Source organism: Mycteria americana, chromosome 1 (assembly GCF_035582795.1).
Source record: "Mycteria americana isolate JAX WOST 10 ecotype Jacksonville Zoo and Gardens chromosome 1, USCA_MyAme_1.0, whole genome shotgun sequence".
Classification (NCBI taxonomy): Eukaryota; Metazoa; Chordata; class Aves; order Ciconiiformes; family Ciconiidae; genus Mycteria; species Mycteria americana.
The window spans coordinates 45,174,894-45,200,640 of NC_134365.1; the positions used below are offsets into that span (position 1 = coordinate 45,174,894).

The 25,747-nt window shown below is 36.5% G+C and overlaps 1 protein-coding gene across 1 annotated transcript in view; it reads left to right on the plus strand.

Annotated features, from left to right (window-relative positions):
• The window catches only part of PTPRQ (protein tyrosine phosphatase receptor type Q), a 145,165-nt gene extending 119,981 nt beyond the window's left edge, over positions 1 to 25,184 (plus strand). Inside the window, exons 54-63 of the mRNA XM_075496279.1 lie at positions 5,916 to 5,942; positions 6,601 to 6,682; positions 11,828 to 11,918; positions 13,330 to 13,406; positions 15,887 to 16,021; positions 16,133 to 16,258; positions 18,482 to 18,630; positions 20,445 to 20,580; positions 24,316 to 24,439; positions 24,731 to 25,184. Coding sequence (XP_075352394.1) covers positions 5,916 to 5,942; positions 6,601 to 6,682; positions 11,828 to 11,918; positions 13,330 to 13,406; positions 15,887 to 16,021; positions 16,133 to 16,258; positions 18,482 to 18,630; positions 20,445 to 20,580; positions 24,316 to 24,439; positions 24,731 to 24,768 — 985 coding nt within the window. The 3' untranslated portion in view covers positions 24,769 to 25,184. The remainder of the gene's footprint in view (positions 1 to 5,915; positions 5,943 to 6,600; positions 6,683 to 11,827; positions 11,919 to 13,329; positions 13,407 to 15,886; positions 16,022 to 16,132; positions 16,259 to 18,481; positions 18,631 to 20,444; positions 20,581 to 24,315; positions 24,440 to 24,730) is intronic.
• Positions 25,185 to 25,747: the final 563 nt, after the last annotated feature.

Below are 25,747 nucleotides of genomic sequence, written 5' to 3' on the forward strand. Positions count from 1 at the left end.
CTATTTTAATAAGTCAGTCTCACATTTTGGTTTGCAGTTTGTTGTGTCCTTCCATCTGTATTTTTCTGTTTCCTCCTTCCCCAATCCTTTAGTGGCCAAAAGCAAAGACTCTGTTCATCTGCCATTCTTGTAAGGTACATGATGCAGCTGCTAAATTTTGGATTATTATTTTTCAAACAGTAGCTGCACTGAAGCTACAGCAGGCTTCTCGCCCAGGTCCTTTGCTGGACGTTACAACAAATTGTTGAAGTTTGAATTGCAGGCACTAACTGAGAGTTCCTCAGGACAGGATTCTTGCCATCTTTTCCACTGGAAGTCAGTAAATATACTGTGGGACCCTACTAGGTAACATACATATAATAATGAGGGGCAGGATATCCTTTAACTGCTCAAAACTTTTTAGTTTATTAAGGCTTTTTGTTTAAGCTTTAAAGAAAGCCTCAATATGTGCAAGATTCTGTTCTGGTAATGTCAGTGACCAAAAGAGACATTTCAGGTGTTTGTGATGCTGTCTTTCATATACATACATCCTTCCTGGTAATGATGAGTTATATCAAGAAGCTGGCAGAAGTATAGCAGCATGCACCAAGGCAGCTTACTGCAAAACCTAATGTCTAAGATATTTTTGCTGCCTGTTTTCAGACTTCCACAGTTACATCATGAAAGAACTTTTGTACCTGTTGCCTTTGGGGAATAGCGATGTAGAGGTCAATCACAGTCCCAGTTCTTATGTTGTCCTTATCATTCTCATGATTTGTGGTTAAAGCAGTGACGTGTTAACATGTTAAATTATTGTATTACATGTCGATGACTGCAGTGTAACCTTCACAAATTTACCATGCATTTGCAATGGGACTGTGCATCACCATATCTGCATAACCTACTGCCATACATTGGCTGCATTTAGCCAGCTCTCTCAGCTGTGTTTGCAAAGCTTGCTGTGTTGCAGAATGCTGGTTTCAGCTCATGGCATCTTGTAATGGTATGAGGAAAACATAGATGGGCAGACTTCTTTTCCAGGCTGGCTTGTTTGTATTTCTTGGATAGCAGTAAATCAGCTGAAATCTGGTCCAGCTAAGTATACTTTCTACCCTGAAAGGGTGATGGGGAGTTTGTGTGAAAATCTTAGGTGATAAAAGAGCAGTATAGATTTTTCCTGTACCTACTAATCATCCCATTCAGTGCTCATTTGAAGGTGATGCTTTGGAAACCAAGTGTTTTGTCATTTCTCAGCCAGTATATTATTTATCATGTTAGCTACTATAAATCAGTAAAGGCATGGACTTGCAGCTGACACAGTTCATCCACAGAACCAAGATACTCTAGCCTGCTCCATGAGATCCTTCTTGTCTCTCTCATACATTGTCTCTTCAGACATTCTCTCATATTTAGTGGATCATGGCCTATGATCTTGGCTCAGAAAATTTGTGCAGCTGGTATCATGTGAGAAACAAAAAGAAGTAGAAAAAGGTTTTTCTGTTCTGTAAGAATATGACTGGAAATATTTCTTATCATTCTTAGCAGATCAAAAATTCAAAAGCTTGAAAAGTTTAATGAACCAGAACTCAGCAAATGTTCAGTATAGGTTAATCAAAACATTTTATTATTTCACACATTTTTATAACTTTTTAGTATGAATTATTTGCATTACAAAAGTCAGTTTAATTAGAAAAAACTTCAAATTTAAAAGTTCCAAGTATCCCATTTTGCCAATTTTGAAACTTTTTGGGGGGTCAACATTTTTTTTCAAATCAGGAAATTCATGGCAAATCCCAGTTCCCGGTATTAATTTTTTAACATAATGGTTACCAGAAAAAAATTTTACTTGAAAAACTTCAGTGTCTGAAAATTACTAATACTAGCTAATACATATACAGCATCTCTCAGCAAGTCTTTGTTAGGCAATTGATCAATGGGATGTAGTTTCAGAGGGCATGCAGGGAATTATGTCCTACTGAATTCAGTGGAAAATGAGATCTGCTTTACAAAGCCAAAATGCTAACTTTGAATGTTTGGGACATACATTGATCTCCATGACGGTGGAGATGCTACAAGCCAGGCAATAACAGAAAAAACCAACCCTTGTTTAAAACATATGTAGTCCATCAGTCTAAACTGGATTAAACATTGGCTCATTAAGCACATTGAATACACATATACTGGGGCCTCTCATCGCTTACTTTTTGTAACATGTCCATAGGGTTTGCCAGGTTACTTTTCAAAGCAGGCATTCATCTGCTGTAAATAGACTCTGTCAATAAATTTTCAGGGCACACTGGGTTTGGTGAGAGACAAGTAACTCTTCCCTCTTCCAGATGCTCACCTGGGCAAGAACTTCTTTGGCACCCTACTTTCGCAGTGGTTTCTGCAGCAAGGATAAAGCCATGTAGGTCCCCATTTCTTAAAATCTTTCCTTGAGAAGTTACACCTTGTGGTGGATGCTTTGAGGCTTTTGTTTCATTCCATGTGAGACAGCTTGTCACACAAATGGGGCACAGATTCAGAAGAAATATTTCTGAATTACAGACACTGTAACCCCTTGCAAATACCAGGCAATTAGAACTCTTTATGGAAAAGTATTGTATATAAAATTCTTGTCTGGTCTCGCCTTTCCTATATATTGTGCATTCAGTATGTTCAAGGTAACACTTCTGCACACGCTACTTTCTCTAGACCAGCCTGTTTCTTCTTTCTTTGAGTGGGGACAGGCATGGCTCCTGCCTTGCCTTTTTCTTCAACAAGTATCCCTTTAGTAATCAACTATCAAAAATAGGCTTCCTGAGCTTTGTATCCCAGGAGTACACGGTTTATGAATGTACGTGTCTTGGTACAATGGAAGAAATGACCACATGTTCTCTTTCCTTAGGCCTTTAATATTTAGGAAGGGTTAAGCTCCATATTGCTTTCAATTAACTTGCTAAAAATTAGTTTCTCTGTTGTTCCTAGGAAGTGTCAATGGTGCTTATGAGTTAAGCCTTTTGCCTACATACTCATTTCTGTTGTTTTCTATTTGGACGAAGTTTTAATTCCCTGTGGATTTCAGATGATTGACCCAGAGAGAAAGCCGAGTCTGTGTGACAATATGGTCTTCAGTTACCACTGCCAACACAAATAAATGGCTTCTTTCTAGCTCTATCATAAGTAATCTGAGTGGGATTCAGATTTTTGATAGACTTCAAAAAAATCCCACACATGAAACAATACACTGTTTTAAAAGAAAATCAGATTTAAGGCAATAAAGCATTCTTTATCTTAGAGAATGTTTTTCTTTCCTAGTTTCAAAGTCAGACAAGTGGGAATCTGGAATTGTCCAGCTGAAATAGGGAAATCTGCAACTTCATGGTTTGATTCTAAATTGTGCTCATCAAGATCTAGTGATGTCTATATTCTTATGTTTTATATAAAAGACTGTGAAATGTGGAGAGCAAGATTACAGGTAGATGAGTATTTGTTCATTGATGAAATACTGTAAGATTATTATTACATATTCCAAGTCAAGAGACTTGGAAAAAATACTAATTTTTGAAGCCTGAGGATGCTGAAACTGAGCATAGCTGTAAGTCTATAGTGAGCATACAATATTCATCCCTTCTGAAGATGCTTACACAACAAAGCCAGGGTCTTTGTCACAGTCCTCAAGTTAGACATTAATTCACATATAAGCATTTAAATTAAATAATCCTATTTTCTGAGCTGCCCAGCCACTGCAATGTGCACTTGCTACCAACAGAAGTGTGAGAGTTCAGTAGTTCTAAAAATCAAGTTCTTCACTTAAATGCCCACAGATGGGTTAAAGCGTCAAACTGTAGGTGCCTTCTTTAAAAATGTTTACTGCTTCTGAAAGGTAATATATGATTATGCCTTTAAAAAAATCACCTGTATTAATATTAAAATGAACTAGAAACCAACATATGTAACACTAAGTGTTTAGTTCATTTCCTGTGCTATTTCAGTGCTTTACTTCCCTGCTTTCAGTGAAAGTAAAAAAAGGAAATATTGGTCAATAAGATTGTTAACGGTGCTGTTTGTCTCCTATGTTCTTTGCTGTTGGATCCACGTACCTTCAGCACTGAAGAACTAAATTACATACCTAGGTTGCTTCTGTGCAGCATAGATGTAAATTTTATTCCCTAATGACCAAACTACGGTGCAGTAAGCCCCTTATTGCTATCAGTTTGGGAGGAAGAAAGCCAACAGTATTCAAAAAATTACTGGGATATCAACTGGGAGACAACTTGTTTTCTGTTGTTCTATGGTGAAGATAGGTGAATTCAAAGGAAAAACAAGTGTAATTTCTTTGCAAAGAGTGCTTATAATTTTGTCCTGAAAAAAGGCCTACAAAAAGTTTACTTTTTGCTCAAAGACAAATCTATTTGCATGCAGTACATTGGCACAGCTATTAAGAATATTTTTTCTTCAGGAAACTTTAGCTCTGTGATGTTGCCAATATTACTAGAAGGTAGTTTCATCTGCCACGTAATGCAAATAACATGATACAATAAGCACTAGCTAGATGTTTAAACATTCTGAATAAATAGAGTTGCATGCTTTGTTGTCTTACTGCCTTCTTATTTTCTTTTTCATTCTAAAGCTCTCCTTCAATTGTCCTAGTAAGCATTTTGAGTTTGAGCCTTTTTCTGTGAATTCTTACACTTCTTTTTACTCCAGTGAGACTGACCCAAGTCTTTCATAGCCAGTTTGCTTTGTTTGAAGACAACTGTCATAACAAAGTATGTACCACAAAGGCATCTTTAGTAGCTTTGAAATGAACTTCTCTGATGCTTAATAATAAATGCTTCAACAATTGTATTAATCTCATTTTATTATCTAATTTAAAATTTAAATATTTAAGAATAACTTAATGAACCAAAGTATTTTAAAGCAAATTGTTTTCTTTTTTACGAAAATTCTGGCAGCAGTAGACATTTGTATTTGTATAATAGAATAGTTTTTGTAATATCTGTATGTAAGAATGTATGATTTTTGGAGAGACAGACACATAAAAGGTATATTTAGAGCTTTTTTGAAGGGGCAAATTATCTTTTAAATTATATTGCTTCAGTCTTTTTGGCTTGGTCTTTTAGAAAAGCTTTGTGAGTCTGAGTGCCCAAAGTTTGGCTTCTAAATCCATAATGCTGAGACATTCTTAAAATAGGTTCAGAGGCAATGATGATGACCAAGTTTCAAGGCCATCTGAAAGTCCCCTGAGTATAGATGCTCATATAACATCTTCATGAAACCTGCTGTGGGATCAAGTTAAAGATTTAATATGTAGCACAGTTCTTAAAATCACCACGCACCAGAAACAGCAGTGAACATGTAAAAATGAGCATGAAAACAGGCACTAATTTTTTAAATCTTTAGAAAAACGGTCATAGCTGTTTGGTTTCTGTAGAGGCACACCAATAGCATGATTCATCTGTGAGTTATTCTAGATATCTGCTTAAAATGAGATTAAATCACACCTATTTCTCTTCATTGATTATAAAAGGAATCTAGAGTGACTAGCTCAGAAATAGGTGTCTGTATTCGGTCAGATGAATCGTATCCTTATGCTCCGAAATGGCCCTTAGAAGAATGATATTGAGTACATAGTGTAAAATGAAGCCTGTCAATGTATATGAAGTGGTGTGCTGTAAGCATGGATTTCCCAGGGCCATATGAGCCCAGAGTACTGTAAAATGATCTGAAGAGAATGACAGGAACTGTAACTACCATATCCATATCTGCCAATACCTGAGATAAAAACTAAGCAAGACAATCACCCAAGATATCTGACATGTAATAGTATTTGAATCCATGAGAGAAATAAATCTAGTTCTTTAGTTACTTGAGTATTTAATCTAAAACCTATTAACGTGCATAGTATTGGTTAACTCTCCGCTTGCTACATTTAACAAAAATCTCTGTTGCAGGTTACTTAGTTATAGAAAATCCATCAAGTAAGTTGATTAAAGATTTTTATATTGTGGTCATTGGTGAGTCTCAATGTGTGGTTCCCTCCTCTATGTTTATTAGAAAAAAACTCCAAGCTGCGTATAAATCATAAAAGCATGACTAATTGCATGGTAACTGGAGAAATGCTTTCTCTCTCTCTGGGGTGAAGCCTGCATGTCTGTGTTTTAGCTTGGGAAGTAATACAGGGATATTTAAACTCCTCAGGGTTTAAAAACCATGTCATTATGAGAATGAGGTCATTGCAATATTTTATATGTCTAAAACCTTACAATGTATAAAATGTTTTCTGTGTGACAAAGAAGTATTATGTACTTTAGAATGCAATGATAACTTTACAAATTTCCATTAATGTCAAAACTTCGCTTTGGAATGCTGTTACCTGTAAAAACAATCCTACCCAACAGTACTGTTAACGTTGGCAACATTAAAAATTTGGTGAGGGGGAACAACAGGAGGAGAAAATGGTTCTATTTTAAGTGACTGAAAACAAACCAAATAAGCATGCTGTAAGCAATTTTCTGTCTATAAGTATCAGTTTCTATTGGACTTAAAAACATTATTAATAAACTGCAGTTAAATAAGAATAAAAAGAATGACAAGAAATTCCCTATAGGTTTCTAATTCTTCTGTCATTACTTTCAGGCCCATAAGCAAGAAGTCCTTCCTACAACATGTTGAAGAGCTTTGCACAAACAACAACCTAAAGTTTCAGGAAGAATTTTCGGTATGTTGCTAGCAGTTGTCACAACATCGCAAGACCTTCAGTCGTTTCATGTGTCACATTTCATGTCCATTTTAAGCAGGCAAGGCCGTGAAGGACTCTGGCCTTGATAATCAATACCCAATTACCAGGTTGATTGTTTAGAAAGTAATATTACACTGATTTGGATTCTGCAGTCTACACTGCAACCTGATCAGAATTATTCACCTAAGTGTCAGCAAAAGATGATCTTCTTTAGACTTGGATCTTTGCGAGAACACCATAATATTTATGCTTTTACATAAGTAACAATGCATATGTAGTTTACCTGAGAACAGTTTATTTAGAAAGAGTTTTCTAACACATATACAGGTATATTTAACTGCTTTAAATAAGTTCATTTTCCTGAGTGATGATGACCCCAAAAACTCAGCTGACATTTATTCTGTGAAATGTTCAGGCCCCAGTCATACTGCCATGGAACTCAGAAATGTTTTTCTTTCATAGGTTTCAGTGCAGAAAGTAAAAAGTTTGTGTGTGGTATTTTGTTTTTTGCTCCTTTGAAAAGAATAGGTCATACTTGTCATGCTCTTGAGAATAGCCTCCATGTGAATAGTCTCCATCTCCTTATGTGAGTAGATGAACTCAGCAAGACTGTCTTTCTTTCTGAAAAGAGACCAGCTTTCAAAATATACGTTACATATAATATAATGCATATATACTTCAAATTTAAATCTCAAAGTTTTCACTATTTTCATTAAGTAACATTGTTACGGCTATCATATTTTTTTTCTCAACAATATCTTCTCTTCTTGTTATGTCAGAATCTTTATCGTCTTTTGTAACACATACAGTCATTTGCCCTCACAAAAATAATTTGTCAGTCTCCAGTGACTTTATTATTTTGGATTTATAGATTTACCATGAATTGCTTACCAGTTGGATTAACAAAAATGAAGACTCAACAATTGGCTTTTCTTCTGCTAGATTATAATATTTCAGTCTCTGAGGGAAAACCAACAAAAGTGTGAAAAGATTAATGGTATTTCCTACAGCTTTTTTGTTATGCTCCTTAGGTAAAATTGGCCTGGATTTAATAATAAAAAGCACCATAAAATTCTCTGAGAAATAAAGTAAGGAGAACTTTTTTTCAAGACTAGAAGTGTTATTTCACTTGAACAAGAGTGATTATAGTTATATTATGCATGACTGAACGGATGAAAAGTTTTACTAGCAATAACATTTTCACATATTAACGTTCATCACTGGAAAGTTTCTAGTATTACTTTCTTCAGGTGTGACCCACGTTGGGTAAGCCTTACAGCATTGTAATGCCTTAAAACTTAAACAATAGTGTTTTATCAAATCAAAATCTTGGCAATCCATTTCAAATTTAGAGAAATACAAGTAGCAGAGGCCTCATTCAACTAAATTATATAGTCAACTTATAATCAACATTTTATATGTCATTTGGGCTTCCATTTGTTTTTCTCTCTGAGCTTCAGCTTCCATGTTTCAGATTATAGTGATATCTTCCCAGCTGACTTGTCCAAGGGCAGGCAGAATTGCAGGGTAGGTCCAGTCCCTGATTGAGAGTATATCTATAGTATCTGTAGCACCTGTCTTATCAGATGAATAGTAGGATTGACAATGCACTTGAAATGACATCAGAAATGGCAATGCACAGAAACAGGCAATGCACACAACAATCAAGCAGACCTCATGACCTGCATTGTTTCCATCCACATTCATCATGTTAGTTTCACGTAAATGACTCAAGTCTCCTACAATGTGTGTAGGAGAGATGAGCTCAGATATAAACCCATGGACCATTATATCTGAAGCACATAACTAAAAGCATGGTGCTGAGCTTGCTTGGGCTCTCTGGCCACCTCTGTACTAGTAGATTCAAGTATACCAGGAACTGGACATGAGAATATGATAATTTACACTAATAAACTGTTAGTATATTCCCTGCCTTGAATTTGGACTGTTTTCAGCTAGCAGTCTTCCTGGACAATTCCAAGATATGTTTTCGTAGGTAAAGTAGTCTAGGGATCATTTAACAATAGGCAGTTTGTAGACAACAAACCCATTGTGGAGTTTTCTACCATAAATGTGGCTTTTTGCATTTCACTTGGTCTTGGAATCCAGGGACATTCCTGGTCTCATCTGATTTGCTGGATTGACCAAGCTGCTGTGCCTGGAGATCTCCAGGGTTCAGTCTTGGTCCACATGTGAACATGGCCTGTGTGTAAAAGTGATGAGAAGACAATCTGGACCTCAGAGTGGATCTGAATCCATGTCTTGTCAGAAAAGACAAGTTTAAAGAAACCATAGGGAGCCACAGTAACTGATGGTGGGCACCACCTAGCTGATATGCAAACTTCCAGCTTTCCAGATGATTCATGTATCTCTCGATACCTTTGGGAAATCAAGTTTTTCTAGTAACTGGCAAATTACTGAAACAGAAATACTTCTGTAAGTGTTTTATGATAAGTTCTGTTCATGAATAAAAAAGTGAAATGCCTCCAAATGTCACCACAGTACCATAAAAGTACTACAGTAAACAAAGTGCAAATTATTAATTTCAAAGTTTTATGAGTCTGCAAAGAAATATGGTTTCTGTGACAAATTGTTATTGAATCTGGGAATCCAAATAGTCTTTCCCCAGTTCTGAAAATAACCATTTAGACTGAAATCCATACTGATGCAGAGAATTGGTATGAGGCTTTTGAGCACTTGTTCAGCTATGGAAGCATCATTACAAAAATAACATAATCTGCTTCTCTATTTCCTCTCTGCTACAAAGTACTGTACAACAGCGCTACTTCTATACTAGTTAACTGGCAAGCTAAGACTCAGAGGAGTGAGGGGAATGAGGCAAGTTAAAGTTCACATGACATGCACATGATATGGGATCCCATGGCCCATAACACCTGCAAAATGCCATAGGCATTTTGTCTGTGTTCTTCCTTCATGCAAAATTCAATGACAGAAATTTTGTGGGAGAGTTTCAGCTTTCTGAATGAGAGGAATTTTAACATCTCCACCCTTAAGTGTGTTTTACTGTTCTTATCAAATCCTGACACGAATGCACAGCACTCTACTCTGAGAACAGGGATCTTTCTCTAGGTTCAGTTATAGGATTGGGGCTTTACTTCTCTAAGGGGTTATTGAGACAAAAGGCAAAGGCAACTGAATAGTAAAAGAAACATGCCTTGAGTATGGCAGAGGTTGATTCAAAGACAAGATTTTAAAATAATGAGTGCTTTTAAAGATATTTTTCTACAGTATGTTACAGTCCTTCATTTAGTTTTGTATTTACTTCATGTCTGTTAACCACGTTTTTTAATTCTTTAACATACAGCTATAAATGTAAAGAAGTCAGCCATTCTTTATAAGGTGATTTTAAGTCAGAAACTTTCTTTTTAGGAAAGGCATAATCGCAGACTTTTCATCCCTAGGAAACATAGATATTTAGAGAGATTTCAAAGGGCATGGGATGGGATCTAGTCTCTTGTTAATTTTTAAAGGGAGATGAGCATCTAGTTGTTCTCTGCAATTCTTCCCCTAATTCTTTCCCCAAGGAAATATGCATCAGAGCTAGGAAGAGAAGTCAGGTCCCTTGTCTGAAAGTCCTTTGCTTTCATCATGAAACCATTTTTTCCCTCCTGTTCAGAAGCACCTGCAGTTATATTATCGAGGATATAATTATAGAAGTGAAGTAGCCCTCATGCTTCAGGCCATAGGATTTTTGTCAGATGGTGAAAGAAACAAATTTCTCATGGGATAATATTGCATGTAATACAGTTCAAGGGTTTTAAGCTCTCTTTTATATGTCAGACATTATCCATTGTACAAAATAGGATATCAGATTAGATGAATTATTGACTTGGTTGATTACATCAGTTTTAAAATTATCCCATTTTGCTAATGCTCATGTCAAATTATTCTTAATATCTGAACCCTTCAAATAAGGCTGACAAAATATTTGAATTAGCAATGAAAGAGAAACACTGGAATAAAAAGTACTCCTGCTTTTTCCATTTTTCATTACCTCTTTCATTTATTTATTTATTTATTTATTTGCTAATAGTTGCCCATTAAATTTTATTTATAGAAGACAAACTGTCTCAAATACCTGGGCAAAAGAGCACTTGAAAATAATTAACGTTGAATCTGATAGTAGGGCTATCTGCCCCACGTTTGGAATTAGCCCATGTAGAGCGTAACTGTTAATATTGAAAGACAAATTTGAAGGGACTACTCAGCACAAGCAGCAAAATTTTGTATTGTAATCATTCAAAGCAATAGGTAGATCTCTTCATTTGTATCTTAGCTAGATGTTGAAACAGACTTGCATATAACATTTGTCAAACAAAGGGAAAATCTATTACAGTTAATATAGTCATTAGCTTAGAAATTCTGGCTACATTCTGGCTTTTCTAAGAGTTTTCTAGTCTCTTATCACCACTACGAGATCATCACATTAATACGTTTTCTCCATTAACAAGTTATGAAGTTGTCTCCATTCTTTTACTCAGCTTTGGAAATTATACCTATTTATGTACACAAACATCCCCATCAAATAAGTTCCTCGATGTGAATGATTTATCCACCTCTGCCCTTCAGTAACAGAACTAATGACCAGTTATGAAACTGCAGTACAACCCAAAATAACTCTTCCCACCCCTTTCACAAACAGTCCCGTGAACAATAGCTAATTGCCAGTTGTCTCAACTTAATTAAATTCTCATCAGTTCTCATGCTGTGGCAAGAACTCTCCCAAGCTACAGGAGTCAGGAAAAGGCATTATTGAAGAATAAGGCTAGGTCAGTAGGGCATGGTAACCAAGCATGTGACTTCAAGAAGAGACAGAAAAGAACTACAAAAGGTGATAGGCTGACTTTATCCAGACTTGTAAAGGTGAAAGTTCATGTAAGCTTTAATTGTTCAACTTGACAGCATTGTCTGCAGCGCTGCATCTAATGTTGCTGGTATAACTGGGGTTGACAGTGAGGTGGAATGCTCTGTAATGCTTCCAGCTGTTCTTAGACATGCACTCTGTTGCAGAACTGAAGAATTCTTCCTCTTACTGTACTCATTTTTTATATTCACTGAAGGCGAAATGCAAAGGTTTGCCAACAAACATTTATTCCTCTACAGGAACTTCCCAAGTTTCTTGAAGACCTTGCTTCAACTGATGCTGATCTGCCTTGGAACAGGTCTAAGAATCGTTTCCCAAACATAAAGCCATGTATGTGTGTTTACTGATCAACTCCTCCGTTTTGCTCTCTACCTTCGATAGTGCAGCATATATTTGGAATGCAACTGTATTTTTGTTTGATCTGTCTTTGAAATGGCAGAACAATCATGTCCACATTATGAAATAATTTTCTGTCAAGTAATCTGTCTTTTCATTGTATTTTTTTAAAGACAGTTTTATTTGCAAGTAGCTTTCAACTTGGTCTCACAAGCTTTAATATGCAGGTGCAAGAAACTGTAGCCTCAATAGTTTCTTAGCTTTGTAATTCAAGCCATGTAGCAAACTCTTTAACATTCTTCCTTGTTTTTTTTCCCTTTAGTGAGAAGTAATTTTTTTAAACATATAAAATCCACATGTTTGTGCATTCAGCTACCTCAGGAGCCTGGGTCTGCTTTCTTGTGGATATGTGTACATGTGCTGCAAAGGTTCCACAGAAGATCAGAGTGACTGTATGATAACTTATAAGCTAAGGCTAGATTTTATCACAGGAGACAGGAGTCTGTCTCTCTGTACTCAACACTGCTTCATTTTTCAGTTAATAAGACAAGAAATGTCATTATTATTTTAGGCATTAGCTGTGATGTGAGATGGGGAGCATGGCATTCCTTGGTTAATAATGCTACATTCTGTGCTATTAACTTTTCAGAGCAGCTGTTCCTGTTATCTACTGCCATGTTCAAGACATACTCTAAGTTACAGTTACTAAAAATTGATGTTCATGACACACAATGAAATAGAAACAGATGAGTTTCATAAATCTTTAACTTTGTATTCTAAATTTTTTTACTAAGTTGAGGACCAAACATCAACATTTGGAATGTTTGGTTTCAGCATTTGCTTATTCACATATGACATCTTTCCTGGTTTTTGTCATTTCTGCATACACACTATGGGCCCAAATTGGAAACCCTCAGTCATTTTTTCTTTTCTGTAATAATAAGCTTACCTTATGTAAAAGAAGTAAAAGTATATAAAAGTGCCAGGATCTGACTCAAATCTGTGACCTGGACAGCAAGTATATAGGAAAGACTGTCAGACCCCTGACCCTGCTGTCTGATTCACACGGAGGTTGTCTGTGCTAGAACAGCATGGCTTAAAGTAAACCGGCTACCTTTAGGCAGAGTATCCTCCCACACATACATCAAATTGGAGGTTTTGGCACGTTCACCATTTTAATCAAAAAGTATTATATTAAAATATGTCTGGAACATTAAAGGACAACAACACAGTAATGGAAATTGGCTAACTTCCCTTCGGAATTAGTATTCTACTATGTCAAGTATTGTTAGATCAGCAACAATAACAGTATTTTTGATTTCTTAGCACTCCAGGAACACTTATTACATGTGTCTATGGTTTTTGAACAAGTCTTTTAGTTAACTAGACTTTATTTCCATGATAGATAATAACAACAGAGTAAAGCTGATGCCTGATGCTGGTATTCCTGGATCTGACTACATTAATGCCAGCTACGTGTCTGTAAGTAGGAAGTCTCTCACACTTTTATTATATTTGTTCTCTGGTAGAAGAGAAAGTAAAAAAATTACTTGCAAGAAGAACAAGATTCTAATTTTTCTTTCATTCACTACAGCTACTGTTGCCATGGCATTGTTCAAGTGACTCCTGTGGCATTGAACATGACTAGTTAAAAATATAAATTAACCCATTTTCATTGCTAAGCAATGATCTTCAGTAATAATCAAAACTGTGTCCAGCAAATTACTTTCTATAAATTGTCTCATACCATTATCATTAAAGACAATAGTGAAACTCCCACTGGGGTCAATTGTTTAGACAGGCATTATGTGGTCTCCTGGTTCAGGAGTTGGAGCTATTGTATATGAACAGGACAATGTAAAGATAACTGGACTGAAAAGTTTCATAGAAATGGCTAATAATTTTGGTGAGCGGGATTGGTATGCCCCCTATTATTTTGTGAAAGTTATGATGGAGGAAAATGCAAATAGGCTTCTTGAAGAAGAAACTAAATTATATTTCTCATCCTCAGCTTTCTTCCTAGACCTTCCATTTTCTAATTGTGTTCTCAGTAAATTCTTCATCTATATTTTTATCTCATTTTTTTCCTGTTGAAGCTCAAAGTGTGACTTATAATTATGCATTTAATTTGTAGTAGCAGTGGCTGGTGGTCTCACATGAGGTCAAGACTTGACTTGCACTAAGCGCTATTCAAACACATAGCAAGACACAGACTGTAGTCTAAACAGATGACACAATGGCAAGTAGAAATAGTTATTTCCAGGTAACTAAGGGACATTCACAGAGAATAAGCAATAGAGCTGAGAGCATCTTCCTCTCTCATTAGCAAAAGCTATTTATTCCTGTTACATGGAATGTCCTAGTTCTGACAGTTAGCAGATAGGAAGAGCCATGCCACGTTGTTACTTGATGCTGGGACTATACACAAAACCACTGAGAAGGAGACCAGACAGCTTGGAGCATGGCCTAGTCTTTACCCTTCCTGTCACTAATTGACGTGCCAAGGCATAGGCAGGGAACACTAACAGCAACTTCCAAAAAGCTGCAGCAAAAGCCAACTGCAGAGAGTGTTCTCTGCTGAGATTTTGCATATCTTTACTGCATACAGGCGTCTCACTTTATGTCACCGTTCATCAGTGAACAGACAACTCCAATGTTACCATTTCTCAGGGCTAAAGCTTTGCCCTTTATATGCTCTCTTTCCATATTTGTGGATGTGTAAATATATAAATGCATATAGCTGTAAATATACAATAAGTGTGTGTGTGTATTTACATACCTATTTATCTAGGTGTACATACATATACATACATATAAAGAGAGGGAAAGAGAGGTCTTGTATATAGTTTTAACAAATGGGAACTTGTCTGCTACTTTTATTTTCATTGGTTAAACAAGAAAAAGTCAGTAACTGAACTGTGAGCTTTGCATCCCTGAATTATAGTTTCTCACCTCACTTAAACTAGGGAGGATTAACATAGTTTCTCACTGCCACCTGTTCTGTATATTATAGATGGAGTAAGTAACAGGCAGCTGTGAATTATAGGGCTATAATTCCAACAAGAAGCTTCAGTGGTGCTATAAACGACTGTGTCAGTTGTTTTGAGCAATAAGCAGAACTCTGTGATATTATAGACTGCTAGCTCTACAACATAAATTTATTGCTATTATTGCTATTGTTATTTTAGACTTTCTGTAGTACATAAGAGTTCCTGTAGGGTACGCTTAATTTCTTTAAGGAAACAGATCCATGAGAACCCATGCACAGACAGCATTTACACAGATTTATTTCAACAAACTTCCTTCTCCCCAAGTTTTACAACAATTTATGAATGAACTAAACAGCAGAAGCCAACACTAAAATAAAAGTCAACCCCTACAGTAGGTTTCTTGAAGACCTTTTATCAGAGATCATTTGTTTGAGTAAGCTCCATCCCTAAGTTACAGGAGATCCCTGACGATCACTGGAAGGACAAGGTCATCAGTGTGGTGCGTAGCTTGTACTAGCTCTCAGACCACTCCTTAGTTATTTCCCTGGCTCCACTGCTCCTTAGCCCTATTTAATTTACTCTGTTGGCCAGCTCCTGACACAGTTCTTGGTGGCCTTTGGCTGGATCTGCAGTAAGGCTAATATGAAGGCTCAGATATTTTTAAATGGGAATTATTGACCTGATGTCCCTGTAATTTCTCTGCTGAATGCATTTCTATTAGGATGGCATTTCTCAAACTTTATTAGAGCACTGGTTCATAACTGATCTGTGTGGTGAAAAAAATGCCATTACTTCCTTAGGCTTCCAAGGCCATCTGCCATGCACTGATTAGCCAGGCCTATGCCAATTCATTTCATTTGTCTGACAAGGTTCTAGCCTTAGGCATGATATCTCCAGGCACACCTATGAGTCACATGCAAACTCTTTTTTTCCTTGGCAACCATTATGTATTAAATATTTTCTTTTTCTTAGGGTTATTTATGTCCAAATGAGTTTATTGCAACTCAAGGACCATTACCAGGAACAGTGGGCGATTTCTGGAGAATGGTGTGGGAGACGAGAGCAAAAACACTTGTGATGCTTACACAATGTTTTGAAAAAGGACGGGTAAGTTACCAGTGTACCAGTTAACAGCATTTGATACAACTGGAAATTCTGTATGTAGTTTCTATCAAGATTATAATATGATCATTGTTAATTAGTAGTATCTCCCTGCAGATAAGATGTCATCAGTACTGGCCAGAAGATAATAAACCAGTTACCGTGTTTGGGGATATAGTGATTACTAAATTGATGGAAGATATTCAAATAGACTGGACCATCAGAGATCTAAAAATTGAAAGGGTAAGCCAGAACTGGAAGCTTTTTTAATAAAACCCATCCAACACCTCAAAGAACATCAGATGTGCTCCATCCCACCCAACTATCCCTCAGTATTATTATTTTACTCTTTTAATGCATATGCATTGTACCGCCTGGGTTTCCTGCATTCTGTTTTTGTTCCTGGTTTGATTTTTTTCCTGAGAATTGTCTCCAGTTTCTGTCACAAAGAGCTCAGATATGTGGCTGACATGCTATGAAGGGCCTATCAAGGTTACTGAACCTCTGGTCTGGTGGGAGGTGAAGTTTCTATTTGGACACCTCAGTTGTCTCTTCTAGAAAGGAGTAATCCTAACCATTCTGGGATCAGACAAATCCCTTTGAATGTATCCCTCTCAGATTAAAGGGCAAGATTCTCTGGTGCAGCGCAGCTGTTTTTCATTGTACCACCAGTTGTATTGGCCTCCACCCCCAGGAGATTCACCCAATATAAATGAGAATCATCAGTATTACTCCCACTCTTTGTGCTGGGAAGGGGGGGGGGAGGTACAGCATAGATGTTCATCTTTGTCATGATCCACAACTATAGTTTCCGCTCTTTGGAAAAATTAGCACCCAGCATTAAGTCAGAGCAGCAGGTGGGCTCAGAAAGCAATCTGGGCATAATGACCCAAGATTAAGTCAGCCTTCTCTTGCACTCCCAACATTGACCTGTGTTGTATGCAGTGCAGCCAGATCCTAGGACCTGAACTCAGCTATCCAAATACATGCATTACCATCCTGTGGCATGTGCATGGGACAAAAGGAACACAGCAGTTAGGGGATTGTCTCAGTGGTCATCCCATAAGGATATGTTGTGCACATAGTACAGGACAATTCAACATTTTAAAATGAGTGAGAGAAAATAAACTTTTTTCAGCTAAAATAAGACATAAACAAGACTGGAAAAGGGACTATTTAGCGTAAAAATGCATGCCAGCAAAATGCAAAGTCACCTGTGTTAACCAGGGTGAGGCTGAAAAGAAAGGAAAATAAAACATAACCTGAATTGACTAAGTGATCCATTTGCTATAGCTGAACTACTCTGCACAAGAAGCTATGTCCTTTATAAGTGTGTCATCAAATGTGCCATCTTGCTGGCTTTAAGACTGTACTTCATCTTCCATTCACAAATGGATGGATTCTTGATGACCTTCCAGTGAAGGTAAAAAGCATATGTGAGGGAAATAATTCACAATTATTGCCATATTGCATCCAAAGTCACTTCTATTTTGTTTTTATGTTGATCAATTTTAAAAATATAGACCCAAAGTAGTTGTTATGCATAATTGTTCACAATTGTTCAGTGTTTCTTGCAATATGAAAAGAGCAAGTGGATGGTTCAAAATAAATTTTAAAAAAAGGAACTGGTTTTACACATTACACAACAGTTGATTAAACTGTGGTACTCCTTGCTGCAAGATACTGTGAATGCTAAAAACTTACAGGGCTTCATAAAATCTGGAGAAATTAGTAGAAGAAAATTCTGACAAGTACTTTTAAATTTCAAGATACGATCTCTGACTGAGGCAGTTCATAAGTAACAAACTATTAAGAATGGAAAGGATATTCTGTGGAACTATAAATATATTGTTGTAATGTTTTATAATTTTCCCTAAGATTTTTCCTTGACTACTGTTGGAAACAGGATATTGGTCTAGACAGGCCTTTGGCATGATCCTGTGCTTTTATTCTTGTGTCCTTCATAGTTCATTTAGATATCAGATCATAACCAGCTCTTTTCTTTGAGTTACTATTGCTGCTGCTCTGATAGAGAGGGCATCAAACACTTAGAAAATATATTTGTGTTTACCAATATTAGTGTGTTTGCCTTAACTCAATCAGCCTTAGATCAGTCTTAGAATGGTTGCTTTTCCCTAAATAAATTTGTCAGCCTAGTTCACTAAAATTCTAAATGAGCTATAGAAATTTCAACTTGTAATCTACAAATTACATTGATGTAGTGGCTGAAGTCCAATGGAGAGTGACCACTGAAGTCATTAATACTTCCTGAAAGATGGACTTGATGGTATCTCCTACCCTAAGATCTGTGCACAACAAATTATCCCTTGGCACAAGTATATCTTATAATTATTATGCTATTCTGCCTTTCTTTTTTAAATGAAATTGCTGAGAAGTTTACATGTAGCTTACTTGATCTTCTGTCACATTTCTTCTGAAAAAAATGCCTTATTTTATATTTTTCAGCATGGGGACTGCATGATGGTGCGGCAGTGTAACTTTACTTCTTGGCCGGAACACGGAGTCCCTGAAACTACTGCACCAATTATCCATTTTGTAAAACTTATCCGTGCAAGTCGAGCACATGATAATACACCGATGGTGGTTCACTGCAGGTAAGCATATTCACCAAATCATTTTGTAGTATCTTATGATTTCAAGTGCATATTAATGCTCAGGGGAGTTGCCAGAAGAAGAACAATGAAAACTGAGTGCACAGGTATGGTTCTAGTATGGACAGCAGTGAAGGTGTCTCTAGCAGTGCTCCTTAGTCCTTTCTAGGAGGTAAAATGCCACGGTGTCTGTCCTTCCATTCTTGGAAATCCCATTGAGGTGATGTCAGTGAAATAGTTACTTCAACAATTACCATAAGGTACTGCTGGATTTATCTCAATTTTCCTCTTTATTGTAAGAAGAGGAATAGCAACCGACATGTTGGTTTTAATTACTTCTGTTACAATTATAGCTATTCTTAAGATATAAGTATTAAAAATTGTATTTAAAATATACATGTCACATATCAGGAGGAAGAAACTATTTGGGAGCCACAGAGAATGACAAATAGGAATAAGGGTTTGCATAAGCCAGATTTCAAGCTTGGATGCTTGTAAACAGCTAAAATCTATATTTAGGCTCTTAAATAAATGGTCTGGTGGTTAGAGGTGTTCAGCTGTCATAGTTCCCATTGAATTCATGCTCCACACTCTTAAACAGCTATTTCAAATAGTAAGTGTGTGGGGAAGGCTAGGTCTTCAGGAAGGTGGTGAGTGTGTCTGCATTTTATATGCAAGTCAGTGTTCCCACTAAATGAGTGGGCACACTCCAAAATAGCGATCTGAACTCAGAAGTCTGCAATTGATTCTTTGCCTCATTCTCACTCAGTGTGAGTCTGTAAATACATGGAAGGAAAAGCGGGGTTTGGTGCCACAAATCTCTTCCCTAACTGTCCAGTTATCATAAATGGGAGGTCTTTTTATTTGTCCTCAGTGTCCTACAGGTGCCACCCACAATGGGTGATAAATCCTCATTTTATTTGATATTGTTGTCATTGACAGTTTGACATCTCCCTCTACTGCAGAGGCCAGAGAGACTATTACAGGAGAGAACCACGCGGTCTTCATGTTTTGAGGACACTTTCGTGTTCTGGGGCCTCTCTGCAATGAATCCTATCCCCTTTTCACAACACAGACACATAAAGGGGCCAGCATGGGCCAAATACTCCATCTCTGCTCAGATTCCCAGTGTTCTAAAGCAGCAGTATGTGTTCTCATATCCACAAAGCTTATTCATTACTTTCTGCTCATTAGATCTTGTAGGTTCGAGAGAGTTTTGCTATACATTTCCTGATTATCTGCAGTGATATACTCTGCATTTATTGCACTAATTGCAGAGAAGTCTGATAGTGACTTCGAGAAAATCCTATTTGTTTTCAAACCTTGAAATAAAACAGCACTAGCTACCAGTGTGTCTTGCACACACATCCTCCTTTTAAAAGTATTTTCTTTAAAATGTTTTGCTAGATCCCATGTTATCTTGTCTCAAATACCAAAAGCATCACAGAATCCAGGTGTGACTTCACAAAATCTTGTGATTTTTTTTTCTTTGAATTAGTGAGCTCTAGAAAATTCACAGAAAAGCTGTAGGACCATTTTTCCACTTATACAAGTTTGATTCAGTTATATCTCATTTGTCCGATGCAACCCCTTGTAAAATTAAAATCAGAACATGGCTTGAATCCAGATTTCACTTGATCCCATTCAGCAAGGAGACACACACACACACACAAAAGTAAATACTGAAAAAGATTTAATTTTTTCCAAAGTTTTCTATTCACAATAAACTTAATTTAACCAGAATATTCTAAGAAAATATTTTATACTAAAAAAATTAACATAGAAACTTTATTTTATCTTGTGTATTATGTTTGCAGTGCTGGTGTTGGAAGAACAGGTGTTTATATTGCACTTGACCATTTAACCCAACATGTAAATGACCATGATTTTGTAGATATCTATGGACTTGTAGCTGAGTTAAGAAGTGAAAGAATGTGTATGGTACAGAATCTGGTAAGATTTATATATTTATCTATTCTGTTTTCCTGTTGTTAAAAAGCTAGTCATCTGATCATCTGATCTCCTACCAAACAAGACTAGAAAGCTCATAACAATCAGCCGCCTAATACATTTTCTACCAAATCCTGCTTCTATTTGGATTTCAAGCATTGTGCAAATGTATTCTTTTTATCTATTTAAGTATATTTGGCCAGCAAAGTCTTGACAAGTGCTGAAAAGAGTGCTGAGATATTTAGGTTTTAGAACCTAAATCATAATTTCTCAGACTTTGAGAAAGTTCATTTCAAGTTTTGGGTGAAGAACAGTTTTTAAATAAAAAATGGATTTGCTCATGCACTACTTAATTTGACTTTATTTTCTACTTAACTCTATTTTTTTGTCTATGTATATGTAGCATAGTCCTCCAAACTTTTAAATATTCATTTACCTTTGACCTCATTAATGATTCCTTGATTCTTTTTAAATTGCTTCAAATAAAATAACGCAGATAGATAGAATTAAGCACAGACTTCAGAGTTTGCAAAATCAAGGCAAAGGTGGGGTTTGGGTCTAAAAAAGTGCACTTCTCGCAGACTTACTGAGTACGGATATAAGTTAGTGATGACCTGCTGGTAAGGAAGACCTCTGCTGTACCTGGAGATCTGGGTATTTGTAAAGGAGTAATAGCAGAATTTAAAGCTGATCCTAAACACCCAGTGGAATGGAAATCCAGCTGTATTTGCATAAGCCTTCTGGCCATAAGTCTGCTGCAGGCCAGATCTAACCCAAGGCTTCCGCCTGAAGCCTTTGAGTCTACAGCATGACTTACCAGCCTCTCAGTATGGGTGAGCAATTTCAGGATGAACTTCCACATGACTGATGGATTTAAGCTGATTTTAATGTAAGGAGACTTGTTCCATTAGGAATGCAATTCTGCTGTTCTCTATCATGTCAGAATATAGAAAAAATGTGTCAATATACAAAGAGAGGTTAACCTCTGTTCAGCAACTGCACTTCAGAAGATTTTGTGAGAACTTCTGGTGATAATGTGTCATGCTGTTTCTTGTAAGGTGCTGTCTCATTACCAATTGCTTTCAATTTTTCCTTTTGAAGTCTTGATGCAGCTAAACAATACCCAGGACTTCCCTGTCATGCTGAATTCTGGGAATGCTTTTTTTTGGTTGTTGTTTTACACTTTTGACTAGAAATAGAACCATCTAAAAATAAGGCAAAGGCTGGAAGACAATTTAATGGGAGGCCCCCCAAAATAAAATCTTAAAACAGTAACACATTTGATAAGATCAGTGTACATTTTTAAAATGTGTATTATTTTTGCGTACCTCTTCATTTGCATATTTTGGCAGAGGCTAGAAAAATATGCGCTAAAATGCAATAGAAGACAATGGTCTCACAGTTCTGATTTCCAAACAGATCAAGTATTGATCTATATGCTAGCTGCAAAATCCTGAGACAGGTTGTTCTCTGTCCAGGCCATTTCTAGCCCATGTTTGCAAGACTACAAAATGCAGATCAGCATGAAAACTTGCCCAAAGGGAACCAAATCGTGTAAAGCTTTATGGCGGATTCAGTAGTCAAGCTATTCGGACACTTCTGTTATAAAACACTGTTTAGTAGTCTATGATTCAGATTTTATGTGATCAGCACAGAAGATATGCGGAGAGGAGCAATTCCTCTCTGCGTATCTCAGAACTCAATTCCTCTCAGAACTCAGTTCAGAGATCCCTCAGTCAAACTGTCTGTAAGATCTGAGTAAAATAAATAAAACCTGGTTGCTCTCAGACCTGTTTTTTGCTTGATTATAGCTTAAAAATAGTTTTCCTTTTGCCAACAGGGTCACTTTCTGTTACTGTAGCCAACGGGCACAGAATGGCTCACATCTGTGCAATTAAACACCTCTGCAGTTACCACTCTCTTCACAAAAGATAGCTGCATGCAAGCTCTCTATAGGGACTGACCCATAGTCTGTAGTAACTCCTGAAACACACCTGGAAATTATTTGAGATAGTGCTGGTTCACACGGATCAAAACTATGCGAGGGACTATCCAAACAATTTGAAGTAGTTTGGAGGATCAGTTGCACCGGCTGCTGACGTACCCAGAAACTGTTTAATTCCCTAATGTAGATGTAATTTCAATACCCTGGTACTCTGCCTGGTGGCCTATATGTTACCAAGGCCTGCCCTTGGACTGCAGGTAAAGTGCATAACCTAATCTTTAGTGAACTTTTTTATTCTCTCTCCCACTTCCAACCATAAAAAGACTTTCAAGTAATTAAGAATGTCATTAACTGTATCTGGGAAAATAATTTGTCACACATGCATTCCCCAGGTATCCTGCTTCACTCTCCACTGGCAAACCCAGCAAGATTTTCATTGCCTACATGCTCACAAGTAGCTGGATGAATGCAAGAGATTATGAAGCTTTCAGAGTCTGCCTTCTGAATTGGAGCAACCAATCTAAACTCCACTGAAACTTAAGAGCTTCATTCTAGAAATCCATATTTGTCCCATAGATCTGTTGAAGTTTATCATCTTGCCATGACAAGTACAAAGGCTAGTTTGAAGTAAAGCCATGCTATTGCTTCAGTAAGCAGGCTATTGAAAAGTGTAATGGTGCCGTGTACTTCAGGGGCCCATGAAAGTCTGTTTTAATTACCCATGGCTCTGGAGATGTGACCCTAAAATATATCTATGTAAACAAATTTCTCATATAAATCTGAGACACTTTAATTGAAAACTGATGGCAGTTCTGAAACAAAATAGCAATTATTAAGCAGAAAAAGTACACTAATGTATTTACCCCTGCAAAAGTCAAGGAAGTTAAAGTTAATTTTGGTCATCTCCATCTGTGGAGATGTTCAAAACCCATCTGGACAAGGCCCTGGGCAACATGCTTTTGCTGACCCAGCTTGAGCAGTGGGAGTTGTACTAGGTGATCTCAAGAGGCCCCTTCCAACCTAAACGAATCTGTGATCTGGCTCTTTTTCTACATCTACATACACAGTACTTCTCCTATGTGAAGATACGCTTAATGCATTTATATTCTTTCTATCTGTTTTCATTCTTTTATTTCATTCCTTACTTCATTCTTACATTGCCTTTTTTTATTTTTCTCTTTTCAGCAATCATTATCCAGACCTTGAAAGTCACCTTGAAAGTGTCAGATTAACTTTCGTTGCCCACTCTTTGCATTATAGTCTGTTAAAAATGATGCTACAGTTCTAAGAAGTATCACTAAAATAATGTGGTTTTTTGCTCTTAGCAACGGTGCATGCTCCTAGAACATCTAGTTTTACTTGAACTTTTGCATTTGAGTGCACCCTGCTGGTTTTCTCTATGCTAGAAAGAGAAAAATTTTATCGAAGAATTACATTCATGTAGTTCAGTTTCTTCAGTCTGAATCTAGTGGCAAAAAGTAATCAAACAACTTTTCGTAGAAGAAACCTTTACAGAAAATTGTGGAACAGCCTATTAGTCTCAGTTATGATTAGTCTAATTTCATATATCTTACTGGGCATAAGAACTAACGTGTTTTGACAAATTTTAACTCATTATGCCTCATAATGAAATCTGATCAGGCATATATGATATCATTGAAGTATTGAGATTGCTGAGTTAAACTGCAGTTACTTTGAGAACATCTAAATGTTATATAAAAAATTAAAAAGTTTTTTGGTATTATAAGTACATTTTTCTTCTAATCAAACATCTTTAAACTCACATCTTACAGGCACAATATATATTTTTGCATCAATGTGTACTGGATCTGTTGACAAGCAAGGGAATTAGTCAGCCCATATGTTTTGTAAATTACTCAGCACTGCAAAAGATGGACTCTCTGGATGCCATGGAAGGTAAGGAGATACAGATTGTCTTAAATATTATTTTTTCATGGCAGGTGCATTGACTTGTCCAAGCTAAGAAGCAGAAACAAATACTTTGACATGCATTTTTTGGCTTCAGAAGTGTAATTTTCTAGCATTTTGCTGCCCTTTAGTCTCCTTCATGGTAATAGTAATTGCTCAAGCTTTCCACTTTTTTCCCTGCAAGATCTTTTAAATTCAGCCAAACCAATTATCTGCCATTAGTTACTCTTTTTTTTACAAGGCAGGTTAATGTAATGTATCTGTTTGTTTCTTTTGTAGGTGATGTGGAGCTTGAATGGGAAGAAACTACCATGTAAATACTAAGACTAAATATTAAAGATATTGAGATTTTGAAAGTCAAAGTCATATTTTTCTAAGTACAGGGGCCAAAGTGAATTCCCCTATTTTGATGATTAAAACAAACACAGATGATTGAAACAGCTTTTCTTCTATCGATGTGCCTTCATAAATATGTTAAAGTATTTTATTCAGATCACTGAGCAATAATGATTTGGAGTACTTTTGCACAGACTGCACTTCTGGTGTTACATGAATGCTGCATTCAGTATGTATTTAAATAGAAAGTGTGTTTGAACATACTTCTTTTTTCCAGTTGTCTTTGTAAAGGAAGAAAAATGAGCCAAATATGATGTAAAAATTTCATATTCCCATTGAACTTATTTTGGTGTGAATTTGCTGTGTTCTTTGTGTTTTGGTTTTAAGTAAAAGCTACAATTCCTTGAATCATTCTTGCTAGATTGGTTTCAATGTTGTCAGCTCTTACAGATTAATTCCAATACCATCACAGTGATCTTTACCTAAATGTATGTTCTTGGGTTTTGAATCTTTTTTTACGAGTGGTAGCATATCAGCTCATGATCCTGAACAGCTGAAGAGTCACCTTCTGACATGGGGAGGATTATTCAGCTTTTACACAGCACACAGTAGCTCTTCAGGGACACTTGGGGCTATTTAAGCTATTTTATAATCAGTGGGTTGTTTTTTTAAATATACAATGGTGATTACATGTGTGCAGTGCTGAAGAAAGTGTTTTACATTCCTGCTACTTTTTCAAGCAGATAAAACAAAGTAAAACTATAAATTTATTATATATTACAATGTATGTTAGATTGACTTGATTAATAGGATGTTTATAATTCATTCACATTTCTTGAATATAACACTGTTCAGTATTTTGGAAGGTTACACAAAATTTAATAACAATATATTTTATAACACAGAGTTGTCAAGTAAAAAAGTTGTTGCTCCTTTCTCAGATTTGGCTAATCAATGAAA